Source organism: Carlito syrichta, unplaced genomic scaffold (genome assembly GCF_000164805.1).
Source record: "Carlito syrichta isolate Samal-C Ts95f unplaced genomic scaffold, Tarsius_syrichta-2.0.1 Scaffold204863, whole genome shotgun sequence".
NCBI lineage: Eukaryota > Metazoa > Chordata > Mammalia > Primates > Tarsiidae > Carlito > Carlito syrichta.
Genome location: NW_007148959.1, coordinates 59750 through 82662, shown reverse-complemented (window position 1 = coordinate 82662; position 22913 = coordinate 59750). Strand labels below are relative to the sequence as shown.

The following is a 22913-nucleotide window of genomic DNA, read 5'->3' as shown; positions in this document are numbered from 1 at the left end:
AAAAAAAAAAAAAAAAAAAAAAAAAAAAAAAAAAAAAAAGAAATATTGGAACATGCTTACACTAATTAAATTTTGAAAAAAAAAAAAAACTTGTGGAGTTTTGACTGATTCAGTCAAACAGCTATTTTGGTACCATTTGGTCATTTGTATATCATGAAAATATCCCTGAACAATCTGGATTTATAACACACAATATAATATGTCAGTATTCAAAATAAAATTATCCAAGGTTGTAAAAAAAAAAAAAAAAAAAAAAAAAAAAAGTGAAGGGGAATTCCATCTTAATTTAAACAGAAATCAGGGGAACGTGACATTTGTTTTCACAAGCTGAAATAAAGCATTTTCAGTAACCTTATACAGTTGTGTTAGTGTGGGCTCAGCACTTTCCTCATGTGCTCAAAGGGTGATGCCCTCAGGTGTGGAACTTCCCAAAACTGAGGTTGCCAGGGGCTTATGAAGGGAGCGGCTCCTGTGGGGATGAGAGCAAGCTCCGGACACAAATCTCCTGGGCACAAAGCTTGATAAAGGACTTCCACTTCTGGAAATTTTTGCTCCCATGGATAGCTCCCACTGAGAAGAACCAGAGGGTGGCAGAATAGTTAATAAGGTGGTTCAAAGAGTCAAGTACCATCCATCTTGTCTCGTACTTTTTGGCCTTGTGTTTGGCTCTACCAACTAACAGAGGTGCACTTTTGCAGCTGCCCTCCAGGGCCCGTCAGGTGGAAAATGGCTTGTTAATTCCAACTCTGTTCATACAGACTAATGCCTTTTGTGGACAGGGAAGGGTGGTCCCATTTGAAGATGGGGGTTACACTGAGAGCTAGACAGCCACCCATCACATGGAGAAGAAGTGGTCACTCTATCACTTGCAGTCTCAACAAAAAAAAACAACAAGAACAGTACTTGCACTTTAGTTTGGGGAACTGCCTGATTTATCTTTAGAAAGAGGTGGTATATAAATAAATTCTGTAAATAGAGTTGAAGAAGCCACAACTCTTAGACTTAGAGAAGAAACTTTGAAGAAGGTCAAGCCTACGGTTTCCTATATTAAACTATCCTGGGGCAAGAAAGAAGATTCTTACTGGGAAATCACCTATATTTCTTCTCTTTCATCCACTTTTTTTTTCAAGGGAGAAATTAAATTAAAGAGTCAGTTTTTAAACTGCTTCTAATTGCAATGATTGTATCTTTTTGAATCTTAAAACACCCTCCCTCTCCCCTTCCCTTGTGGTTACAACTCTCTTTTCACAAGCCCTTAAAAGGGCTATTATGAAGCTTCAGTGAACTTTGAATTGTTCTAATTTCAACATAGTTTAGAGGCCAGGATGCTAAGAGCAACCTTTCAAAGTAGGAGTGGAGGTTTTCCATAAAGGGATCTGACCTCGAACTTTCTCTACTTAACTCAGTCAGCACATTTTAGCATTCAGTGCCATAATTCTATCTTTATAATAGTAAAAAGAGAAAGAGAATTATATTGATTACTAATCTTGCTCAAAAGGATTTCAGGAACAAAAAAGCGGATCTGTGAGTTTCCAAAAGTATGCAAGCGCAGAAATGGCTAAGTGTGATCAGTCTGTGTAGACATATTAAGCTCTTGTCTCTTTCTGACTTTCTTTTAGAAACTATAACCAGCAGAGCATGGATATCTGATGTAGCCTCATTTCACCAAAAACTTTTGGGAAGTTACTAAAGAATTAATAAGTAGACTGATTTGCTTCTTAGCTATGTCCTAATTCTTTTAGTGACTGGGCAAATAAAAAGAACAATAGACAAAAGCTGTTCATACCAGATGAGAAAAAAATAAAAGAAGAGATGGTGAAATAATCTACAATAATAGATCCCCCAAAATGTGAAAAAGATATATCACTTTTGAGACCTAGTACATGAGAGATGAGAATTGGTCCAGGATCATACACTTAGGTAGTACTTTAGATTGGCACACATGGCATCTCATTTAATCTCCTTAAAATCGTGTGAGATAGGTAGAATATTTTTATGCCTCTGGGCAGGTTAATAGTATAAAGGTTGGCAGAGCTAAGTGAATAATAGTTCATGGTCACATAGTTAATAATGGTTAAACCACACTTGAATCCATATATTCAGACTTTAATTTTTGTATGCTCATTCCAGTGTGCTTATAAGAAGAATACTAATCATTTCTTGAAGTACTAGTACTAGTAAATAATTCCCCCATATCCTTAAAGAATGAATGGGGTTCCTAATACCATCTTGGTGCCAAAGAGCCCAGTTGATTCTTGCAATTTCTAAAGCAAAATAAAACTGAAGTATATACATTATTAGTCCAAAGCTCACACAAAAAGGGTGTTGTGCTTCAAAGTAGTTTCGAAGACAGTATGGTCCTTACAAGGCCATAAGCTCAAAGGCTTTTTAAAAATGCATGTTAATAGTTGCTTTTGGAACCAGATTTCAAACTACAAAATAAAACATTCGTGTTATTTGATAATTGCACCTGGTTATTTCTACAAATAAAAAAACTAGTGTTACCTATCAGACTCGACCTTATTTTACACACCAAATTTGACTTTATTCTTTATAAAATCAGATTTACCATTCAAGAATGAAAACTGGGTCAACAAAGGAGTTTAAAAAATGCTTTGATTTTATAGCATCGTTAAAATTATGTATCTCCTACCAATGTGACGCTTTGAAGTGGGCACTACTGATATAGCTGTGTAGTTCCAGTTTATTAAAAAGCAATCACATTACTTTGTAATGACCTTGAAGAAAACATCCTGTTTCCCAATGTTTTATAAGTAGTAAAAGAGGAAAATAAGAAAACAAAAAATTTAAAATCCACTACCCCGGCAAACAGCAGTAGCAGAAACAACACATTGGTATTATTCTTTTTGTTTAATTATTATTTTTGTTTTAAAGATGTGGGGTACAGTTCAGGGTTAGGTACATAAATGATCATCATGCAGGTAAAGTTTGGGTACCCTGATAGATGTTATGTTCCCCTACTTCCCTTCCCTGGTAGCGTCCCACTACTGCCATTCCCTTTCTTATAGTATTATGGTAAATGCTCAGGGTCTGCTTACGAGTGAGAACATATGGTACTCAGTTCTTTGTTTCTGTGATAAATCATTGAGTATTATAGACTAAATCCATCCAAGTTGCTGTGAAGTTCATAATTTTGTTTTCCTTTATGGCTGCATAATATTCCATTGTGTATATGTACCACTTTTTTTTTTATCCAGTCCAGTTTCAATAGGCAGCACGGTTGGTTCCATGTTTTTGCTATTGTGACTAGTGCTGCAATAAACATGCATGAGCAGGTATATTTTTCATAGAGTGATTTGTGTTCTTCTGGGTCTATTCCAAGAAGGGGCATTGCTGGGTCATATGGAAGATCGATTTTTAGATCTTTTAGAAATCCCTACACTGTTTTCTGTAGAGAACCAAATAAAAAACACAATCCCATTCACAATAGCCACACACAAAAATGAAATACCTTGGCATATTTCTAACGAGAGTAAGTATTATTCTTAAAAAGACAATCAAACATGACTGAGTACTGTTCTCTAAATCCCAGACCATTTACCCAACTTTGCCTGGCATAAGAAGCATTTTTCTTTTCTTTTTTTTTTTTTTTTTTAGTCAGAGTCTATGACCCAGGTTGGAATGCAGTGGCACTCTCATGGCTCACTGCAGCCTCAACCTCCTAGGCGCAGGCAGTCCTTCCACCTCAGTCTCCCTAGTAGCTGGGACTACAGGTGCACGCCACCACACCTGGCTAATTTTTTAATTTTTGTAGAGACAAGGTCTCACTATGTTACTCAGACTGGTCTCGAACTCCTGGGCTCAAGTGATCCTCCTGCCTCAGCCTCCCAAAGTACTGAGATCACAGGTGTCAACAACCACACCCATCGATAAAAAGCATTTTGGTAACAGAATTAAGATCCTGAGTTTTATTCTAGCTCTGACTTGTGGAATGATCTGACGTAAATGACTTTTTTCTCTTTCAGAAAAAAGATGGGGGCAAGCAGAAGGTGGGTACCCTGCACTTCAAAGGTATTTTATTCCCTCCTGGATCTTCATTTCTGTGCCTTTCCCCTTTGCAGGCAGCATCGCCGCCATCACTGTGACCGTCATTGCCGTGGTGTTGTTGGTGTTTGGGGTTGCAGCGTACCTAAAGATCAGGTGAGACACACCTTCCTCTCCTTGATAAAGAAAATGGTCCCATCTTGTGGGGCTCCAGACTGAGAACTGTTTTGCTGAGTGCTGGCTCCTTACTAGGTACTTAGCCCTCAGGGAAGTGAATGGCCATCATAGCCCACTCTAGGCAGGAAGAGATGGTGCACTGTCTGAACCTCTGAAAAACCAAAGAAACACAGCATGATGATGCAGTGGAGAGAGATTTAACCTGGAGTCAGGAGATTGAAGGCCAGGTTCTCTGCCCTCAATTCATCACGTCACCCTGGGAAAACCTCCTAAACCTCAAGTTTTCTCATCTGTTTAATGAGTAGAAGGGTGAGATCAACGGTTCCTAAGTACTAATGTTCTGAATACTGATTTGCGGGCTTGTACTCCATCTGCTAATGAGGCTTCACTCGTTCTGATACAAAATGTAAAAAATATAAGGAAAGTATAGCATTTTCTATAAAACTGGGGCTTGGGGTTTTAAAATATCTCTTCTCTCATGAAGTAAAATGATGGTAGCTGAGATTTTACTCTACGTAGTCAAATAGAAAGTCACCTCATTTTTGTTTTCAATCTCTCTGTGAGATCCCAGCCTCAAAACCACATTACTCACACTTTCTGAGTGTCCTTCCAGCTGTAAAATGCCAGCTGGCAAGTGGCAGTCATATTTGCCAATCTGTGCAGTGCCCGTAACAAGGGACAGAAGGACACAGGCTGCCATGGTGAGCATAACCACCCATGCCCACCCACACATTCTCCTCCCAGCAGCCCGACTGTCTCTATGAAAGCTCCTCTGTCCTGTCCTTATGCCCTGAAAAGCCCCAGTGACTCCCTCTGCACTGAGAATTAACTGCTCAGTGTGGCTCCCGCAGTCCTCATAGACCTGCCCTGCCTCACTCTTATGGGTCATCACATCTCTTACCTGATCCAGTCACCGGCTTCCTCCCATTCTTAGGACATACCAGGTTCTTTCCGTCCTTCCCAGGGCATGGCTCTTGCAAACCCCTCTCCCTGAGATGTGTTCCTTATGCAACATATGATGAGACTCTCTTCTTTTTTCTTTTTTATTTTGAGTTGGAGTCTCACTCTGTCGCCCAGACTGGAGCGCAGTGGCCACTCCCAGCCACCGCAGCCTCGACCTGCTGGGCTCCGGCGATCCTTCCGCCTCAGTCTTCCAAGCAGCTGGAATTACAGGCTCGCGCTACCACGCCCGGCTAATATTTTGATTTATTGTAGAGATGAGGTCTCGCCAAGTTGCCGGGCAGGTCTTGAACCCGCGGGCTCAGTCAATTCACTCACCTCAGCCTCCCAAAGGGGCGGGATTCTCATCTTACTTCCTCCATGAGGCTTCCCTTCCAGTTTGGGGACCCTATTATTGATTCTCTGTGCCTTACTTATATCCATCCTGGCTCTGATCATTGTCTATGATTTGGGTCCATATATATATATATGTATATATGTATATAATATATATATATTTGCAGCTAATTTAGTGCCTGTGTTCCCCACAAAAACGTAAGCTCCATTAGCACCAGACTTTATTCATGAACCCGGTGCTGGGCACCAAGATGATGCTTGATAAACTGAAGTGAACAACAAAACATAAGAACACGCAATCCCACCTGGGCATAGATGCGTATGCCTGTAATTCCAGCAATTTGGGAGGCCAAGACAGGAGGACTGCTTGAGCCCAGCAGTTTGAGAGCAGCCTGAAAAACATAGCGAGATTCTATCTCTATAAAAACAAATTTTAAAAACAATACACAATGCCACAGGCACTGTGGCACACACGGACACTCCTGACTCATCCTCTCCACAACCATGTTTCTTCCTCAAGAGGCTGTGCCCACCCTGTCTTTTCCTCCTGCCCTGCTTCTTTGCCTCCTGCCCTGCTAGCTTGAGGATATGATTTCTCATCTCCCTGCACACATCTGCTCTGCTGTTCCTCTCATCACCACTTAGCCCAGTGCCCACCAGGGAGCTCTCCCCTCCTCCTCCTCTTGCATCTCCCTCATTCTAGTGTTCTAAAAGTGCACCAAATCAATATAATGATAGCATAAAGTAGGAAACCGCCTTGTAATATCATGTGTCTAAGGTACAAAGAGCAGGAAAGCCAGGTTTTGAAGAGAAATTGAAATTAAAGGACCAGTGCGACCCACGTCTAATGAAAAGCTTTATAAAAGCATCCAGAAGTTCCCTTCAGATTTTAAAAAACGTTTCTCTTTATTAAATCTGCATTTCCTTAAGCACCAAACCTAATTTTATAAATTACATCTTACTAATGCTACCTTTTTCTATCTGGTGTAATTACTAGTTTATTGCAACAGGTATGCTGTGTTTTAATTATGAGTTAAATTGGCTTTTATGAACTACTCTGGAAACCTCATTTTTATTTTGTAACAAAGAGTCTGTTGAAAAATAGGTTCTGAGAAAGAAACTTACACATAAATTTTAGAGTCACTCTGGAATCACCAATGATGAGTTGCTGAAGGTCTGTCACCGAAAACACCATCTTTCCTGGAGTTTGGAGTGAGATAGAAACATTTCTTTCTTGCGACACACTTCTCAAAAATGGTGTTGGCATGACCTAAAGGACTCTTCCTCTTGACTTTAGTAAAGGATTCAAGTTTACCATCTCCAAACAAACAGTGGCTACAGGCAGTCTAGAATAGTAATTAAGAATTCAGACTCCAGGAACAGGAAAACTTCCAGTTTGGATTCCAGTTCTTCTACTTTGTGACCTGGGTGTGTTACGGAGCATCACTAACCCTCATTCCCCACCTGTAAAATAAAGGCAGCAATATTAACTACCTTGCAGCATTGTTGGGAGTGTTCAAGGATGCTTCTTCCCAAGTACATAGCACTGCCAACATCACCATCAGAGTGGTAAGTGGGAAGGAGCCGCAGGAAGACAGTCCTCCATAGATAGTCATGGAGCACCAGCGTGTGCCAGGAATTTTTCTAAGCACTGGAGTCACACCTGTGATGAGTTCTGCCACCACTGAACTTACTGTGCTTGGAAAATTTTGTTAGTAGGCCATTGCAATTTGTTCTGTACTGATTAAAATTTTATTTTAAACTATATTTTCTCCCAGGTCTTATGAACACCAGATAAATTAAGTAAATGATTAAACTGAATAAATAATTATTTCCCTCCCCCATATAGGCTGTCTCTCCTAAATGTAGAAAGGTCCACAATAATATAAATCTAGGGTTGCTATTTATCTATTATGCTACTTGAGTTTTGGTGCTATAAACTTAAGAATGGAAACACTTATCAGACCTTTAGGGGATTTTAGAAATCCCCTAAAAACAAAGGAAAGTCTTTCTGCTCCACTACTAATTATTTTGGTAAAATGATAACATAAGGAGATTAATAGCTTTTATGAATCTTAAGGCTATGCTAAAACCTCTTCAAGTGTTATTTTGCCAATTCTTGGAAAGCCCCACTAATTATTGACCAAAAATACAGCTGGCTCAATTGATGTGTATGTGTGTGAATATTTGCACCTAAAGTCAGGCTTTGCTTTGGCTGGAAACTTACTCTGCTTCTATCATCCCAGATTTCTGAGAACAATAACATGACAAGCGGTCTGTTGTCCTGTGGTCTTTTAACTCACTTGGCTAGAGCAGCGAGTGACTAAAATCACAACTCATAAGGGAACCATTAGCTTTTGGCCTACAACCACAGGCTATAGCCCTGACCCAGCCAATGTCCCTATAAATGCAAGAAGAGAGTCTGCTTGAAAAAGCAGCCTCACAACCAGAAAAACAGCAAGACTTGCAAGCTAACTATGGCTTAGTACTTTCACCTTTCTTCCCAAATCCTCATTTTCTCTAGTGGCATTGCAAGCTCATCAGCCATCTGTTTTTCACACTCCCATTCTCCAGGGATCCGTGACCCCTAGTTTTGTCACAGTGTCCTCTACATGGAGAACCGTATCTTTCTGTAACCCGAGCTACTTTTGGAAGAGGCTTATAAAAATGCACTGCTTTGAACATAGGTGCAGAGGGAGAAATATGAGCTTTTGCAGTCAAGTTCAATACCGACTCTTCTATTTAATATGTAGGTGGCCTTGGGCAAATATAATCTCCCAGATCCTCAACTTCTCCAATCTGCAAACATAAAACTAATACTCTGTAGCTTTCAAGTTTGTTTTGAAGATGAAATTAGGTCATGAGTGCAGAGTACCTGGAGAAATCATAGCATGATGGCTAAGGACACAAACTACGGGGCAAGTTTCTTAATCACTCTGTGCTCAGTTTCTTCATTTGTAAAATGGGACTGTAATAATAATAATAAAAATACCCACTTTAGGACTATTGTGAGGATTAAATTATGATGCATATAAACATTCAGTGCCTGGTATGAGGGGAAGGTGATGGAAGAGCTAGCTACTGTCACTGCCGTGGTTGTTAGAACAGAGCTTAGCATGCAGATGCATGGTAAAATGGTAGTTGTCAACAGTAGTGTGTGATTGGAAGAATGACCTCTGTCCTGCCATTTCCATTCAGTAGGCATGAGAGCTTTAAGAGAGAGGGAAGAGGAAGATGGCACAGCAGCTCGGCTTCCTAATTGTGTATAGACATGACAGGCTTCCAGGCTCCATTTTGGCAGTTTCAATGGTGCCACACTGAAATGTCTGTGCAGTTGCATCCACGTTACATATTAATAAATATAAACAATCTCTGAGCAGTCTTTATTCGGGCCTTGTTTGCAACTTTAAAAGAAAGCAGGAGATTCTGGGCAAGATGGTGACAGAATAGGTAGGACTGTGAGAATCTTCACAAAAACGAGTGCTTTTAAAGACTCTTCATGAGTGGGTGTGTGTGAGTGGGTGAGTGAGAGTTGGTCTGAAGGGATACTTGGATGCATGCACCTGGGGCTTTCCACCTGAGATGACTGCAACCCACCACCGCCCTGAGATTGGAGACCTGCGTGTGCAGGATTATATGCCGTTCTCAGGGCTCTCTTGAGAGGAGGCAGAAGAGAAAGTTGCCCCTCACCACCTGGCACCCAGCCCATGCCATCACCTGCAGTAGCAGATGGGGCACAAGCAGGAGGATCCATGGAGGTGGCAGGTCGAGGAAATCTGAGATAAAACTCCAATGTCAGTGACAAAATGCCAACAAGCACCATCTTCTCAGTCCCGGACCAGGCAGAGACTTGCATTGCCCCACCCAGCTCCACCCAGCCTCCATCTTGGAACCCAGAAGCTATCTTCTCATCAGACTCAACAAGACAGACACCCTGCCCCCATGCCAGAACAGGCGCAGACACATCAGATCTGAACCAGAGACTTGATAGTAGCAGTAGCGAGTAGCATGCATCTGGATATGATCCATCCTCCTAACACAGTAGTCGGTGGGACATCTGACCCATGCTGACAGCAACCCAATCAGTCAGTGCTGAGAGTGGAGGGGAGGGGCTGGAGACCAGAGCAGTTCCCTAAGGCGGAAGCCAGCAGGGAACCCACAGTCACAGAAATGGACAGACAGCAATTCTTTTTTCTTGTTTGTTTTTGTTTTAGTTTTAGCTATTTTTTTCTTTTCTCTTTCTTTCTGCTTTTGTTTACGTTTTCGTACTTGCTTTGTTTCTGTTACTTTCATTTTTTTTAGATTTTCTGTTTATGTATGGGTATTTTTGAGGGATAGTACACCAACAAGAGGGCTTTTGTTTGTTTGTTTATATGGTTATCTATATGTTTTTGGTTTTTTTGTTGTTGTTTTTTCTGTCTTTGTTTGTGTCTCTGTTTATTCGTCAGTTGGTATGCCTGTTGGTTTCCTCCTTTCTTCTCTCTCTCCACCTCCCTTTCACCATCCTCTCTGCTTTTACCATTCTTTTCCCTTTTCTTATCTCATTTTGGTTTCAGGGGGTAAACAGACACCTCCACTGCATGAACAGATTGTAAAGCAGTGGGAAAGGGTTTCCAGGGGGCCCACACACCTGTCAGCAGATATTGGAATCTGCAGATAGCTTCTGAATCACATCTCCCTCCTTAATTAAATCTCAAAACTGGAAAAAGCACAGGCCCCCACCCCTAGACCTGACCCAGAATTGAACTAAACCAGAGGATCTATATAAGGAAGAATAGGAGATTGAGCAAACAGAAATAAAAGCTACCCCCAAATCATTGAACAACAGAATTAAAGAGGTAAAAAATGGATGAGGAAAACATACACAAATGAAGAAAAACCAAAGGAAGAATATGAGTCTCATACAGACCCCTGAGAGGTCAGCCACTGAGAATACAGACTCTGGAACTCAAACAATGAAGAATCCTGAGAATGACTGATCTCAAACCACAATTCCAGATATCAAGATATTAATAGAGAGAATAAATATAAATGAGGAGAGACAAGAGGAAAGAATGAAGGAATTGATAACTGAGATAACAGCATTAAGAATACAGTTAATGAAATAAACAATAAACTGATAAGCATGAAAAGCAGAATTAACCAAACAGAAGAAAGAATCTCAGAGCTTGAGGACCAAAATATGGAACTAACTCAAACCATTAAAAACATAGAAAAGAAACTTAAAAAGACAGAACAAAACCTCAAAGAGATGAGCGATTATTTTAAGAGCCTGAATCTAGGATTAATTGGAATCCCTGAGGCAGGTAGAGAGACAGAGACTACACTAGAACAAACATTCCATAAAATTATCTAAGAAAACATCTCTCATCTCATCAGTGATACGACCATTCAAACACAAGAGATTCAGAGAACCCCTGCAAGACAACAAATAAGAAAACCAACTCCTAGACACATAGTAATTTGCCTACACAAAGTAGGTATAAAAGAAAATATCCTAAGGGCAGCCAGAGAGAAAGGTCAGACTACCTACTGGGGAAGATCAATTAAAATAGTCGCAGACTTATCTACAGAAACACTTCAGGGTAGGAGAGCTTAGATCCCAATCTTCAAAGTTCTCAAAGATAAACAATTTCAACCAAGAAATATCTACCCAGCTAAACTAAGTTTCATTAGTGATGTAAAATAAATATTCATCCCAGACATTCAATCCCTAAGAGTTTACACTGCTTCTAGACCAGCTTTACAAGAAACACTTAGCGAAGTATTAAACACAGAAGAAAGGAAAAAAAGAATGATAACTCCCTTCACAAGAGTGCAAGAAAAAGATTGAAAACACACATCAATCCACCCAAAAATCAAAAGAAAGATAATAAACAAATAAACAAACAAATCACAGCAACAATAACAAACTCCATATGAACCTGATGACAGAGATAAACTCTCATATCTCAATAATTAGTCTGAATGTGAATGGACTAAATGCACCACTGAAAACACATAGAATGGCAAATTGGATAAAATATATTATAAGGCTATAATATATTGTCTCCAAGAGACTCACCTCACCAGAAAGGACACTCACAGACTCAAAGTAAGAGGATAGGAAAAAAATTTCAGGTGAATGAAACAAAAAAAAAAAAGCAGGAGTCACAATTTAATTATCAGATAAAATACCCTTTAAGCTATCAAAAATTTAAAAAGATATGGAAGGTCACTACATAATGATAAAAGTTTCAATCCATCAACAGGAAATATCCATCCTAAACATATATTCACCCAACATAGGAGCACCAACTTTCATAAAGCAGCTTCCAGGTAAACTAAAAAAAGACATTGGCTCTAACACTATCATAGCTGGGGACATCAACACCCCACTAACAACACTAGACATATCATAAAGAGAAAAAGTCAACAAGGAGATCCAGAACCTCAACATGACACTTGACCAAATGATACCTACAGAACACTCCCCGCAACAACCACATTCTGCTCATCACCACATGGAATATACTCTAGGATCAACCACAGCCTTGGCCATAAGTCAAGCATAAACAAGTTACATAAAATTGGAATTCTGCCATGCACCTTCTCAGACCACAATGGAATAAAAATAAATATCAGCACCAGCAAAGTTCCCCTCAAATCCACAAAGACATGGACACTAAAAAGCAGGATGCTAAACAACTCCTGAATCAACACAAAATTCAAAACAGAGATTTAAAAATTCCTGGTAACAAATGAAAAGGAAGAAATTTCTTACCAATATCTCTCGGATGCCGTGAAATCAGTCCTAAGAGGGGAATTCATATCTCTACAAACACACATGAAGAAAATGGAAAGATCATAAGTTAACAGCCTAACAAATCACCTAAGGCAAAGCAAAACCACCAAAACCATAAGTTTAGCAGAAGAATCCAGATCAACAAAATAAAAGCCCAAATTCATGACACAGAGGAAAAAATATAACACAAAAAAATCAATGAAACCAAAAGTTGTTTCTTGAAAAGATAAACAAGATTGATGGCCCCCTAGCTAGACTGATCAAGAGAGAAAAAGTTTAATAAACACAATCAGAAATACAAAAGATGAAGTCACAATTGACCCTGAAGAAATACAAAACATTATCAGAGATTACTATGTACACCTGTATGGAAACAATCTCAAAAGTCTAAATGAAATGGAGGACTTTCTTATATCACACAACCTCCCCAGGTTGAAACAAGAAGAAATTGAGACCATAAATAGACCATAATAGACCAATAACAACCCAGGAAGTCTGCTATGACATAAGAAAGTTGCCTACAAAAAAAAAGTCGTGGACCAGATGGCTATGCAGCAGAATTCTACAAAACATAAAAGAAGGAGCTGATAACCAATCCTACTGAAATTATTTCAGGCAGCTGAGAATCATTTTATGAAGCTAACATCACATTGATACCCAAACTGGGTAAAGACCCAACAAAGAAAGAAAACTACAGGCCAATATCCTTGATGAACACAGATGCTAAAATTCTCAACAAGATTCTAATAAGTGGGATCCAACAACACATCACCCATCAAGACCAAGTAGACTTCATCCCCGGGATGCAGGGCTGGTTCAACATCAGCAAGACTGTAAACGTAATTAAATACATCAACAGATGTAAAGACAAAAACCACATGATTATGTCATTAGACATGGAAAAAGCTTTTGATAAAATCCAGCACCCTTTCTTGATAAAAATCCTCAAACATCTAGGCATAGATGGAACATACCGCCACATAGTAAGAGCCATCTACGAGAAACTCACAGCCAACATACTGCTAAACAGACAGAAATTGGAACCATTGCCCCTGAAAACTGGTACAAGACAAGGATGACCATTCTCACCCCTCCTGTTCAACATAGTATTGGAAGCCCTAGCTAGAGTAGTCAGACAAGAGAAGGAAATCAGGGGTATCCAAATAGGAAAAGAGGAAGTTAATTTATCCCTTTTTGCAGACAACATGATTGTATACCTCAAAAACCCAAGAGAATCTGTCAAAAACCTCCTTGCACTGATAAAGGACTTTGGCAAAGACTCAGGGTCAGTTGCATTCCTATACAACAACAATAAACAAACAGAAACCCCAATAAAAAGTGCAAACCCATTCACAGTAGCCACACAAAAAATGAAATACCTTGGCATTTTCCTAGCCAGAGAAGTCAAAGACCTTTACAAAGAAAACTACAAAACACTACTCAAAGTAATAAAAGATGACACAAACAAATGGAAAAATATCCCATGCTCATGGATTGGAAGAATCAACATCGTTAAGATGTCCATCCTATCCAAGGCAATCTACAGATTTAACACATTGCCCATTAAATTACCAGCAGCTTTCTTCTTAGACCGAAAACAACAATGCAGGAATGCATATGGAGACACTAATGACCACGAATCGCCAAAACAATCCCCAGTCAAAAAAACAAAGTGGGAGGCATCACACTTTCAGACTTTAAGCTTTATTATAAAGCTACAATAATCAAAACTGTCTGGTATTGGTGCAAGAACAGGCATATAGACCCATGGAACAAGATAGAGATTTCAGAAGCAAACATCAATTTCTCAACCAACTCATCTTTAGCAAAGCCTCTACCATCAGCCGCTGGAGAGAAGAGAACCTATTCAGTAAATGGTGCTGGAAAAACTGGCTTACCACATGCAGAAGATAGAAACAGGACCCCTACCTATCAGCATACACAAAAATCAACTCTAAATGGATCAAAGACCTAAAGTAAAACCTCAAACTACAAGAACCTAAAAAAATGCAGGAGACTCCCTTATGAAAATTGAAACTGGCGACCAATTCCTGATCAAAACCCCATGTGTCCAGGCCATAAGAGATAAGATAGACAAGTGGGACCTCATCAAACTGAAAAGCTTTTGCAAAGCCAAAGAAACCATTGAGAGAGCAGGGAGCAGTCCTGGGAAAAAATATTTGCCAACTGTAAGTCTGACAAAGGCCTAACATCTAGGATCTACAAGGAACTCAAACGTGCCGAAAAGTAAAAAACAAACATCCCCATTACAAAGTGGGCAAAAGATATGAATAGACACTTCTCAAAAGAAGACATACGAGCAGCCAACAGATACATGAAAAAATGATCAGCCTCACTAGTCATCAAAGAAATGCAAATTAAAACCACACTGAGATACCACCTAACTCCAGTCAGGATGGCTATCATCAATAATTCAAAAAACAACAGAAGTGGAGAGGATGTGGCGAAAAGGGAACACTTCTACACTGGTGGTGGGAGTGTAAACTAGTACAACCTCTGTGGAAAACAGTGTGGCAATTCCCAAAAGATCTAAAAGCCAACCTCCCATACAACCCCACAGTCCCTCTACTGGGAATATACCCGGAGGAACTAAATCACTCTATGGAAAGGATACCTGCACACGCAAATTTATTGCACCATTATTCACAATGGCAAAAATATGGAACCAACCATGCTATCCATCAAAAGAGGACTAGATTTTAAAAATAGGATACATATACACAATGGAATAATACACAGCCATAAAGAAGGACAAAATGATGAACTTCACAGCAATTCAGATGGACTTAGAGTCTATAATAATGAGTGATTTTTCACAGAAACAAAGAACTGTATCACGTGTTCTCACTCATAAGTGAACCTTGAACAATTATCTAATACTATAAGAAAAGGATTGGCAGTAGTCCGAAACTGTTGGGGGGGTGGTGGAATTGGCAGTAGTGGGAATCTCTTGGGGGGGCACACCTTATCAACAAGGGTACCTGCATAATGAACATTTGTATAACTAACCCTGAATTGTGCCCCACATCTTTAAAATTAAAAAAAAAAAAAACAAAGGCCCTGCCTGCCTCTTATGGAAGGGTGTCTTTAATTAGTGATGATTGAAGAATGAGATAAGTTGGTTTTGTTTTGCTTAAGTTGGCTCAAAACTGCTCAGCCACAAGATAATCTTCCTGCACAGAAGATGTAGAAGTAGCTATAATTAGGTGTACTAGTAGATCAGACCCAGACAGGCAGCACGGGCCATCCCCTTCACAAAAGTAAATATAATCTTGATTTATAGACACAGCAGGGCCTGTCTTTTAAGGCATCTTGTTAGAAGTCACCTGTTTTGCTTTATATCTTTTGGTGATTGCATTTTATACCACTGAATTCCCTCTGGCTATTGTTAGATTTAAAGAGCAGGCCCAGCCTGCCATAAGGCCAAGATTTTCTCTAGTTTGGCATCCACAAGTGACTTTTTCCGATCAGCTTTTGGAGTTTTGTAGGTCTAGTGTACTTGATTTTCTACCTCAGTGGTTCTCAAACCTTAATGTGCACAATAATCCATTATAGAGCTTATTAAAAACACAATTTCCTGTGTCTCTTTCTCATAGAATCTTGATTCCATGTGAAGCCCATGAGTTTGCATTTCTAACTAGCTCTCATGTGATGCCAACACCGCTGGTCCCAGGACCACACTTTGAGTAACCCTGCTTTACCCTCTTCTCCTATCACTCCAAACACACCCTTGGCTGTATTGATTTCCAGATACATTTCCTGTTGTTTCTTATATATTTCAGAGGTATTGCCCTATTGTTTCATATATGTGTGTTTCAGATATATTGTCTTGTTGTTTCATATGTATATGTTTCACATATATTTCCTCTCTAACTTTGCTTATGCGCTCCCCTCTGTATGAGGTGTTTGGTTCACCCCTTTGTTATCTGGCTAACTTCAAGTTGTCCAGCTCAAAAGAGACCTCTCCTGAGAATCCTTCCCTCTCCCCCAATACTGAGTTCCCTACCTCACTTACCTCCTTTGTGCCACACGTTTCCTTGTGCTGGGATCAGTGCGTTCTCTGCCCATCTCCTCCACTAGAACTATAGAAAGCCCCTGACAATACCTGATGTCTGATAGTTGCTTTATAAACATTTATTGGATGAGTAAATGATTCAGGGTAGGAAAGTCTGGGGGTGCAGCAGTCATATTATTTTATTCCAAACCAAGAAGAACTAGGTTTGGGGAAGGGGAAGCCATAGGAATTTGTTAAACCACATAGACTTTCACTAGCTGACTCATGACACTGAACTAGCATACAGATAAACAGATGTAGACCTTTTACGTGATGATTGTCTGCCAGTAGTATGGTATCTGGCAGATAATTTTTAGAATAAAATAGATAAATTTGATCTGCGTCTTCAAGGTAAAGGTAATTATTTAAAGATATGTTTGAAAGTAACGGCTTTTTAAAAGAAACCCAGACTCTGGGAAGAGGATTTTGAAAATAAATGTTTGAAAATGTTTTCATCATTGGTAGAAACAAGATGGAGCGGATAGGATTTCCGAGTTACCATAGCAAGTTACTCAACCACTAACTTGCTATGGTAACTGTGGGTGAGTAAAACAAATGTACCCATAGTGGTCACAGTTTTCTTAGCTTCAAAATTATGGCTCACAACATTAATTTCTTAGCTTTGAAAAATATTCCATAATTGTGTAAGATGTTAACATTAGTGGAAGCTGAGGATAGGATATATGGGAATTCTTTGTACTGTCTTTACAACTTCTATAAATCTAAAATAATTCCAATATGAAAAGTTTATTTTTAAAAACAATGGTTCAGCAGCTACCACACAGACATACTGTTTGCTCCTGCCTCAGGGCCTTTGTACTTACCGCCCTCTCTGTCTGTAGAGGACATCTCAGACATCCACTGGCTCATCCCTCATCTTCTCTGTGGTCTGCTCAAATGATATCTTAGTGAGACCTTCCCTGGTCACCATACTCAGAATTACAATTTCCACTGCCCATTGGGAACTACTGACCCCCCTTCTTTGCTTTAGTTTCTTCCATCAACTCAGTAACATTCACTATATTTTCATTTATATTATATTTATTGCATCTCTCCTCTCTAGAATGAAAGCTTCCTGAGGACAAGAGTTTTGATCTGTTTAGTTTACTGAGGTATCACCAGTTTCCAGAATAGGGCCTGATAGATGGTAAGTTTCCAATAGTTAAATGGAAAGAACCAGGCAGGGAGATGACACTCAGAAAAATAAGAACCACCAATGGAAACAAAAAAGGGGGACAGTGACAGCCACACCAAATGATTGTGCAAATGTATGATGAGAGTCTAAGGCTTCATTACTAATGGTTAATGGACTGCAAGTTCAGCTGCTTTCTTTAGCACTAAGCCACGTATTCATCATCTTTGCACCCCTCTGTATTTCTTTGTATCCTTAGCACATGATAAGCACAGACAGCTGAATGGCAAAACTTGCTTGACTCAAGAGGCAGGGACTTCAGGGGGCCTAATCATAAAACAAGGTGACTTGGTGGAGACTTGGTGGAGAACTGGGGCTCACCCTTGTAAAGGAGAAAGTGTTTTCTAAAACGTATTTTGTTGCAACACAAAGAAAGGGAAACACTTCACTCGTTTTCAAAGTCAAATGGGTTCCATCAAGTAATGATGCTATAGTTATCTTAAAACAGGTGGAGAAGGCTTCAAACCACAAATGTCACCACCATACTTGCTATTTGTCACCAACAAGGGATCACTGATTGGAGGCAGAGAGTGAGGAATGCCACTTTCTTGGGTTCTTTTGTTGTTGTTTTGTTTTGTTTTGAGTTGGAGTCTCACTCTGTCACCCAGACTGGAGTGCAGTGGCATGCTCCTGGCCACCATAGCCTCGACCTGCTGGGCTCCAGCAATTCTTCCACCTCAGCCTTCCAGGTAGCAGGAACTACAGGCACATGCTACCATGCCTGGCTAATTTTTTTTTCTTTAATTGTAGAGACAAGGTCTTTCCAAGTTGCCCAGGTGGATCTCGAACCCACCGGCTCAGGCAATCCACTCACCTCGGCCTCCCAAAGTGTTGGGATTACAGGCTGAGCCACCAAGCCCGGCCTGGAATGCCACTTTCTATTACAGCAAAGCTGCTATCAAAAGAGAGTAATGAGGGAAGGGCTCAAAATAAGTCATCCTTTATTTTGCCTCCTCAGGTTTTAGTTTTCTTGCTAAATACAGTACCATAAAAAAAATACAGTAGAACCACACTGATAATAAGCACAGTGCCATTGATTAACAGGGATTATAATCCCTGTGCTAAGTGCTTTAAAACCACATTATTGTATGTGAGTTTAACCATAATTCTTTTTTCCCTTCCTATCAGTAAAGTCAAAATGGTAGCTAATGGTTAAAGTTTTCATGAGATTTGTTTTACTTTGCCACCGTTGTATTGTACAATGAGTTGCCACAGGCCATCCGATTCCCTGCTGGTAATGACCAAGCAAACTCCATATAGACTATTTACATACTACTGGGTGGAGGCAGTTTTCATCAAATATTTATAAAATAACCATTGCATCAAGAAAAACATATTAGGTGTTCATGTACTTAGAAGAAAAGTAGGACATAGTCTGCCCCCAAGAAATTTTCCATCTAGGAGAAGCCGAGGTACAGCAAACTCAAAACATAGCTACTTCAGACCGTTGTTCATCTATTAAGAAATTTAGTAAACAAAATTACTTGACTTGACAAGAACACCATTTGTATGATTGCTTTTCAGTTTGAAAACAGATGAAGCATTATTGTCTTATAAGGCGAGGACCTTGTTTCGACAGCAGCTCTAACATTCAATAACATTGACAAGTCCTCTAAATCCCTCTGGTCCTGCCTTCTTCATCTCAGATGGGGGAGGTTTTGGTTTTGTTTCACCTCATAGTCTCTGCAAATGCCAATCTGAAAATCTGCCTATTTCCATCCAAAATGTGCCATGATTTAAGAAGTTCTGACCTAGAGAGAAGGTTTAACATGCTCACTCATTATTCTCCCCTTATCTCTCTCTCACACACACACACACACACACACAGATGTATTTGTCTTACTCTGTCTACATCAGTACCAAGTTTATCCCAACCTGATTGGAAACCCAGCACACCCGGTTCTTCTTGTTCAGGTTCATTAATGTATTAAATCAGCCCTATGGGGTCAGCACTTTCCCAGCTTTGGTCTATCCATTTCATGTGCCTCTCTCTTCTTATTTAGCATTTTGCACAACTCGCTATTCCTCCCAAAGGGGAGGCAAAGAAATATGAAAGTAAAGACCAGTCTTTGCCCTCCCACACCCCTCCTCCCAAGTCTGAATCTCACTCTGTTGCCCAGGCTGGAGTGCAGTGGCACAATCACAGCTCACTGCCTCAGCCTCTTCCTCTTGGGTTCAAGTGATCCTTCCACCTCACCTCCCAAGTAACAGGGACTACAGGTGCATGCCACCACATTCGGCTAAGTTTTAACAACTTTTTGGTAAAAACAGAGTTTCCCTATGTTGCCTCTGACCCCATTCCAGCTTAATAATAATTTTTAAAAATTCAAATACTGTCACAATAACATAAGAAACTGGTTTTATAACTATGATTGGGAGGTAGTTTCAGGAATTCCTGAGAGGAGGGTGGTTCACTTTGCACTCCACCCCATTTTTTACTATTTGCAGGTTTCTCACGTGCTTGTATAACATTCACTGCACATTTACTGTGTGTCAGGCCTTTTCTATGTGTTACCTCATTTAATCCTCCTAACAACCCTAACATAAATGCTTTTAAATTTTCTCCATTTTATAGATGAAGAAATAGGGGGTTATAAATGCTTACTAAAGGTCATACATTTATTGAACAAACTGACATTTTATGGGAGTAAAATTACATGATAAAGATAAAATTGCTGTGAGGAGCTCAATTGCCATGCAAAGGTCAAGCCAGAGCACCCTCCCAATGAAAGAACACATTTATTAGGTCACTGTTTGCCAGGTGTACAACAGAAAGTCGTGCTGAAACGTAGGCTAGGTCCAATGCCATAATCACCAGTTTCTACCTGCTCATCCTGGAGCTTCCACTCTTCATCTATCCTTCTAAGTCTGATTGGAACTGGAGGTTTTACCTTTGGGGAAAGTGTTGGCCATAGATAGCGTGTGACTTGCGTTTAGCAAAACTCCCTTTCTAATTTCAATAGATAAAAAATGCAGCAGTGTTTCTGGATGGCTATCTGTAATTTCTTTCCTTCCCATGCCCACAGAAATGAATGTGGTCCTCCAGGGAAATCAAAGTAAATTGCAGGGCATCTTCATGTTCCTAGGTATATGAATTGGGTCACCTGGGTCAGCCTTCAGGACATAAATCAGAATTTTGAAGGCTAAGAGTTTGAAACGAGCACAGCCAGGGCCTAGTTCTTTGCAAAAATCATCTCTTCGCAAATATCTGGCAGATGTAAGTAAGCTTCAAAAGAGCAATAGCAATTATTTTAGCAGCAGATATAAGTAGGACAGATGCTCTTTGTACTTCTTGAATTGTATTTTCATTTTGCTTAATTTTCATATCTAGCTGAGAAAAAGATTAAGGGCATGCTTTTTTGAACTATATCTAGCATACATAATTTCCAGTGGTAAGACATAATAATTCACAGGCTAGCATGAACCTCAGAAGCACCAGATGCTCACTTTGTGGAGTTCTTCTAATCCTGTCAGTTTTATTGTTAAAATGACCATCCCTCTTTCCAGGAAGCTCCTACTTTGTGTACAGATTGGTTTTGGGGGAGAACTCAGGATACATTTTTTCCAATCACTATTTGTTCTCCAATATTTATTGAGGACTTATTATGTTCTAAATATTCTTCTACGTTCTGGAGTTAACACCAAGAATAAACAGAACAGGCAAATAATCCATACTTGCCTGGAGCTTATAGTCTAGTTAGGGAAGAAATATAATAACAAAATAAAGTAAATGATAGAGTATGTTAAAAGGTGAGTATGTTAGAGGTAGAGTATGTTACATTCCTATAAGAAAAATTAAGCAGACATGCTAGGAGTTGGGGTTGCAAATTTAAATAGAGTTTTTAAAGGAACGCCTCACTGAGACAGTGACATTTAAGCAAAGACTTGAAGGAGATGAAGGTATGAGTTGTGCAGCGATCTGAAGGGCAGTGGTTCCAAGCCAGGGAATGGTCAATGCAAAGTCCTTGAAGCTAGGGTGGGCCAGGCAAAAGAGTGAAGAGAAGGAGGTCAGTGTGGCTGTAGCAGAGGAAGCAAGGGGTCCATAATAGGAACCGATGTGTGGCAGAAAGTAAGAGCCAGGTCTCTCGGGACTTTGCCAACCAGTGTAATGATTTCAACTTTTACTCCTAGATGAGGATTCATTCAAACAGAAGAGTGTTAACAATTTGACTTCAGTTTCTGACAGAAATAGTATGAATTGTGAGACAGGCCTCTAGAATGACCCACCAAATTCAGCTTAACCCATGTTGCCATTGGACTAAGGTTCAGACTCTCAGAATTTGAGTTCTGAGTACTGGATTTGGGGCAGGGGATTTGACTCACAGCTCCGTTGGATGACTTTGGGCACTTCAATTTACATCTCTGAGCTCCATTGCAAGAGAAGTCAGGATAAAACATACCTACCCCATGGCCTTATTCTGAGAGTCAAGTAAAAAACTGAATAGAGAAGCACTGTGTAAAGTATGCCACAATATAAATGTCAGGAGAGTTGGTGACAGCAGCAAGAGTTGTCTCATGTCTTTATTATTTCAGAGAAAATTAAGCCCAACACCTAAGACAGAATACTAGGAATGCAAGCTTCCCTTTCCCTTCCCTTTTGAGTAATTGCCATGGAAATAGAGCCTCCTCTTCCTTCCCCAGCACAGGAGATCCAGGAGAGAGAGAAGGACCCAGCTGATCTCAACAGAAGGTGCCACTGGGTTCCCAGCAAGATCAGGGGTCACTGACAGAGTGTTTGGTAGACCAGGGCTTCCACCAAGGGTAGGCCTGTTATCCTAGTGGGAGCATCCCGTCTTTCCTTCTCATTGACCCCATGAACCACTCTCCCCACACCCACCCCCATCCCCAGCCCCAGTTTAGTGCAGGGCATTTGGCCCTCCTCAGACAGGTAACGTCTCCAAGTAAACACAACTCTCTTCTCCTTCTCTACCAGGCATTCCTCCTACGGAAGGCTTTTGGACGACCACGACTACGGATCCTGGGGAAACTACAACAACCCTCTGTATGATGACTCCTAACAAAGGAACATGGCCTGGGACGAGGAATAACTTTTCTTTATTTATAAGTGCTTATCTAGTAGAATTAATAACAAGTACCTGATATGCATTGAACGACAATCTTAAGCCCCGTTTTGTTGGTATGGTTGTTTTTGTTTCCCTCTCTCTCCTCTGACTGCTACAACTTCCCCTTTCTGGTACAAAAAGAACCATTGTTTAAAGGTGAGTAGAGGCTGACTTGCAGCAAAAACGGGCCAACAATCCCCATAGTGGAGGCTTCTGTCCCTGCCACAGAACCCACTTTGAGAAGGACCAAGGAAGAGGAACTGCATTGCTTTGTCAGGGGTTACTTTCAGGGGAACCTTTTGTTTGTGGCATTTCTTAAAC

The 22913-nt window shown here is 40.1% G+C and overlaps 1 protein-coding gene across 1 annotated transcript in view; it reads left to right on the top strand.

The window, feature by feature from the left end:
• Positions 1-22656, top strand: part of PARM1 (prostate androgen-regulated mucin-like protein 1) — a 40425-nt gene extending 17769 nt beyond the window's left edge. The window contains exons 2-3 of the mRNA XM_008051600.1: positions 4083-4161; positions 22463-22656. Coding sequence (XP_008049791.1) covers positions 4083-4161; positions 22463-22547 — 164 coding nt within the window. The 3' untranslated portion in view covers positions 22548-22656. The remainder of the gene's footprint in view (positions 1-4082; positions 4162-22462) is intronic.
• The last annotated feature ends 257 nt before the right edge of the window (positions 22657-22913 follow it).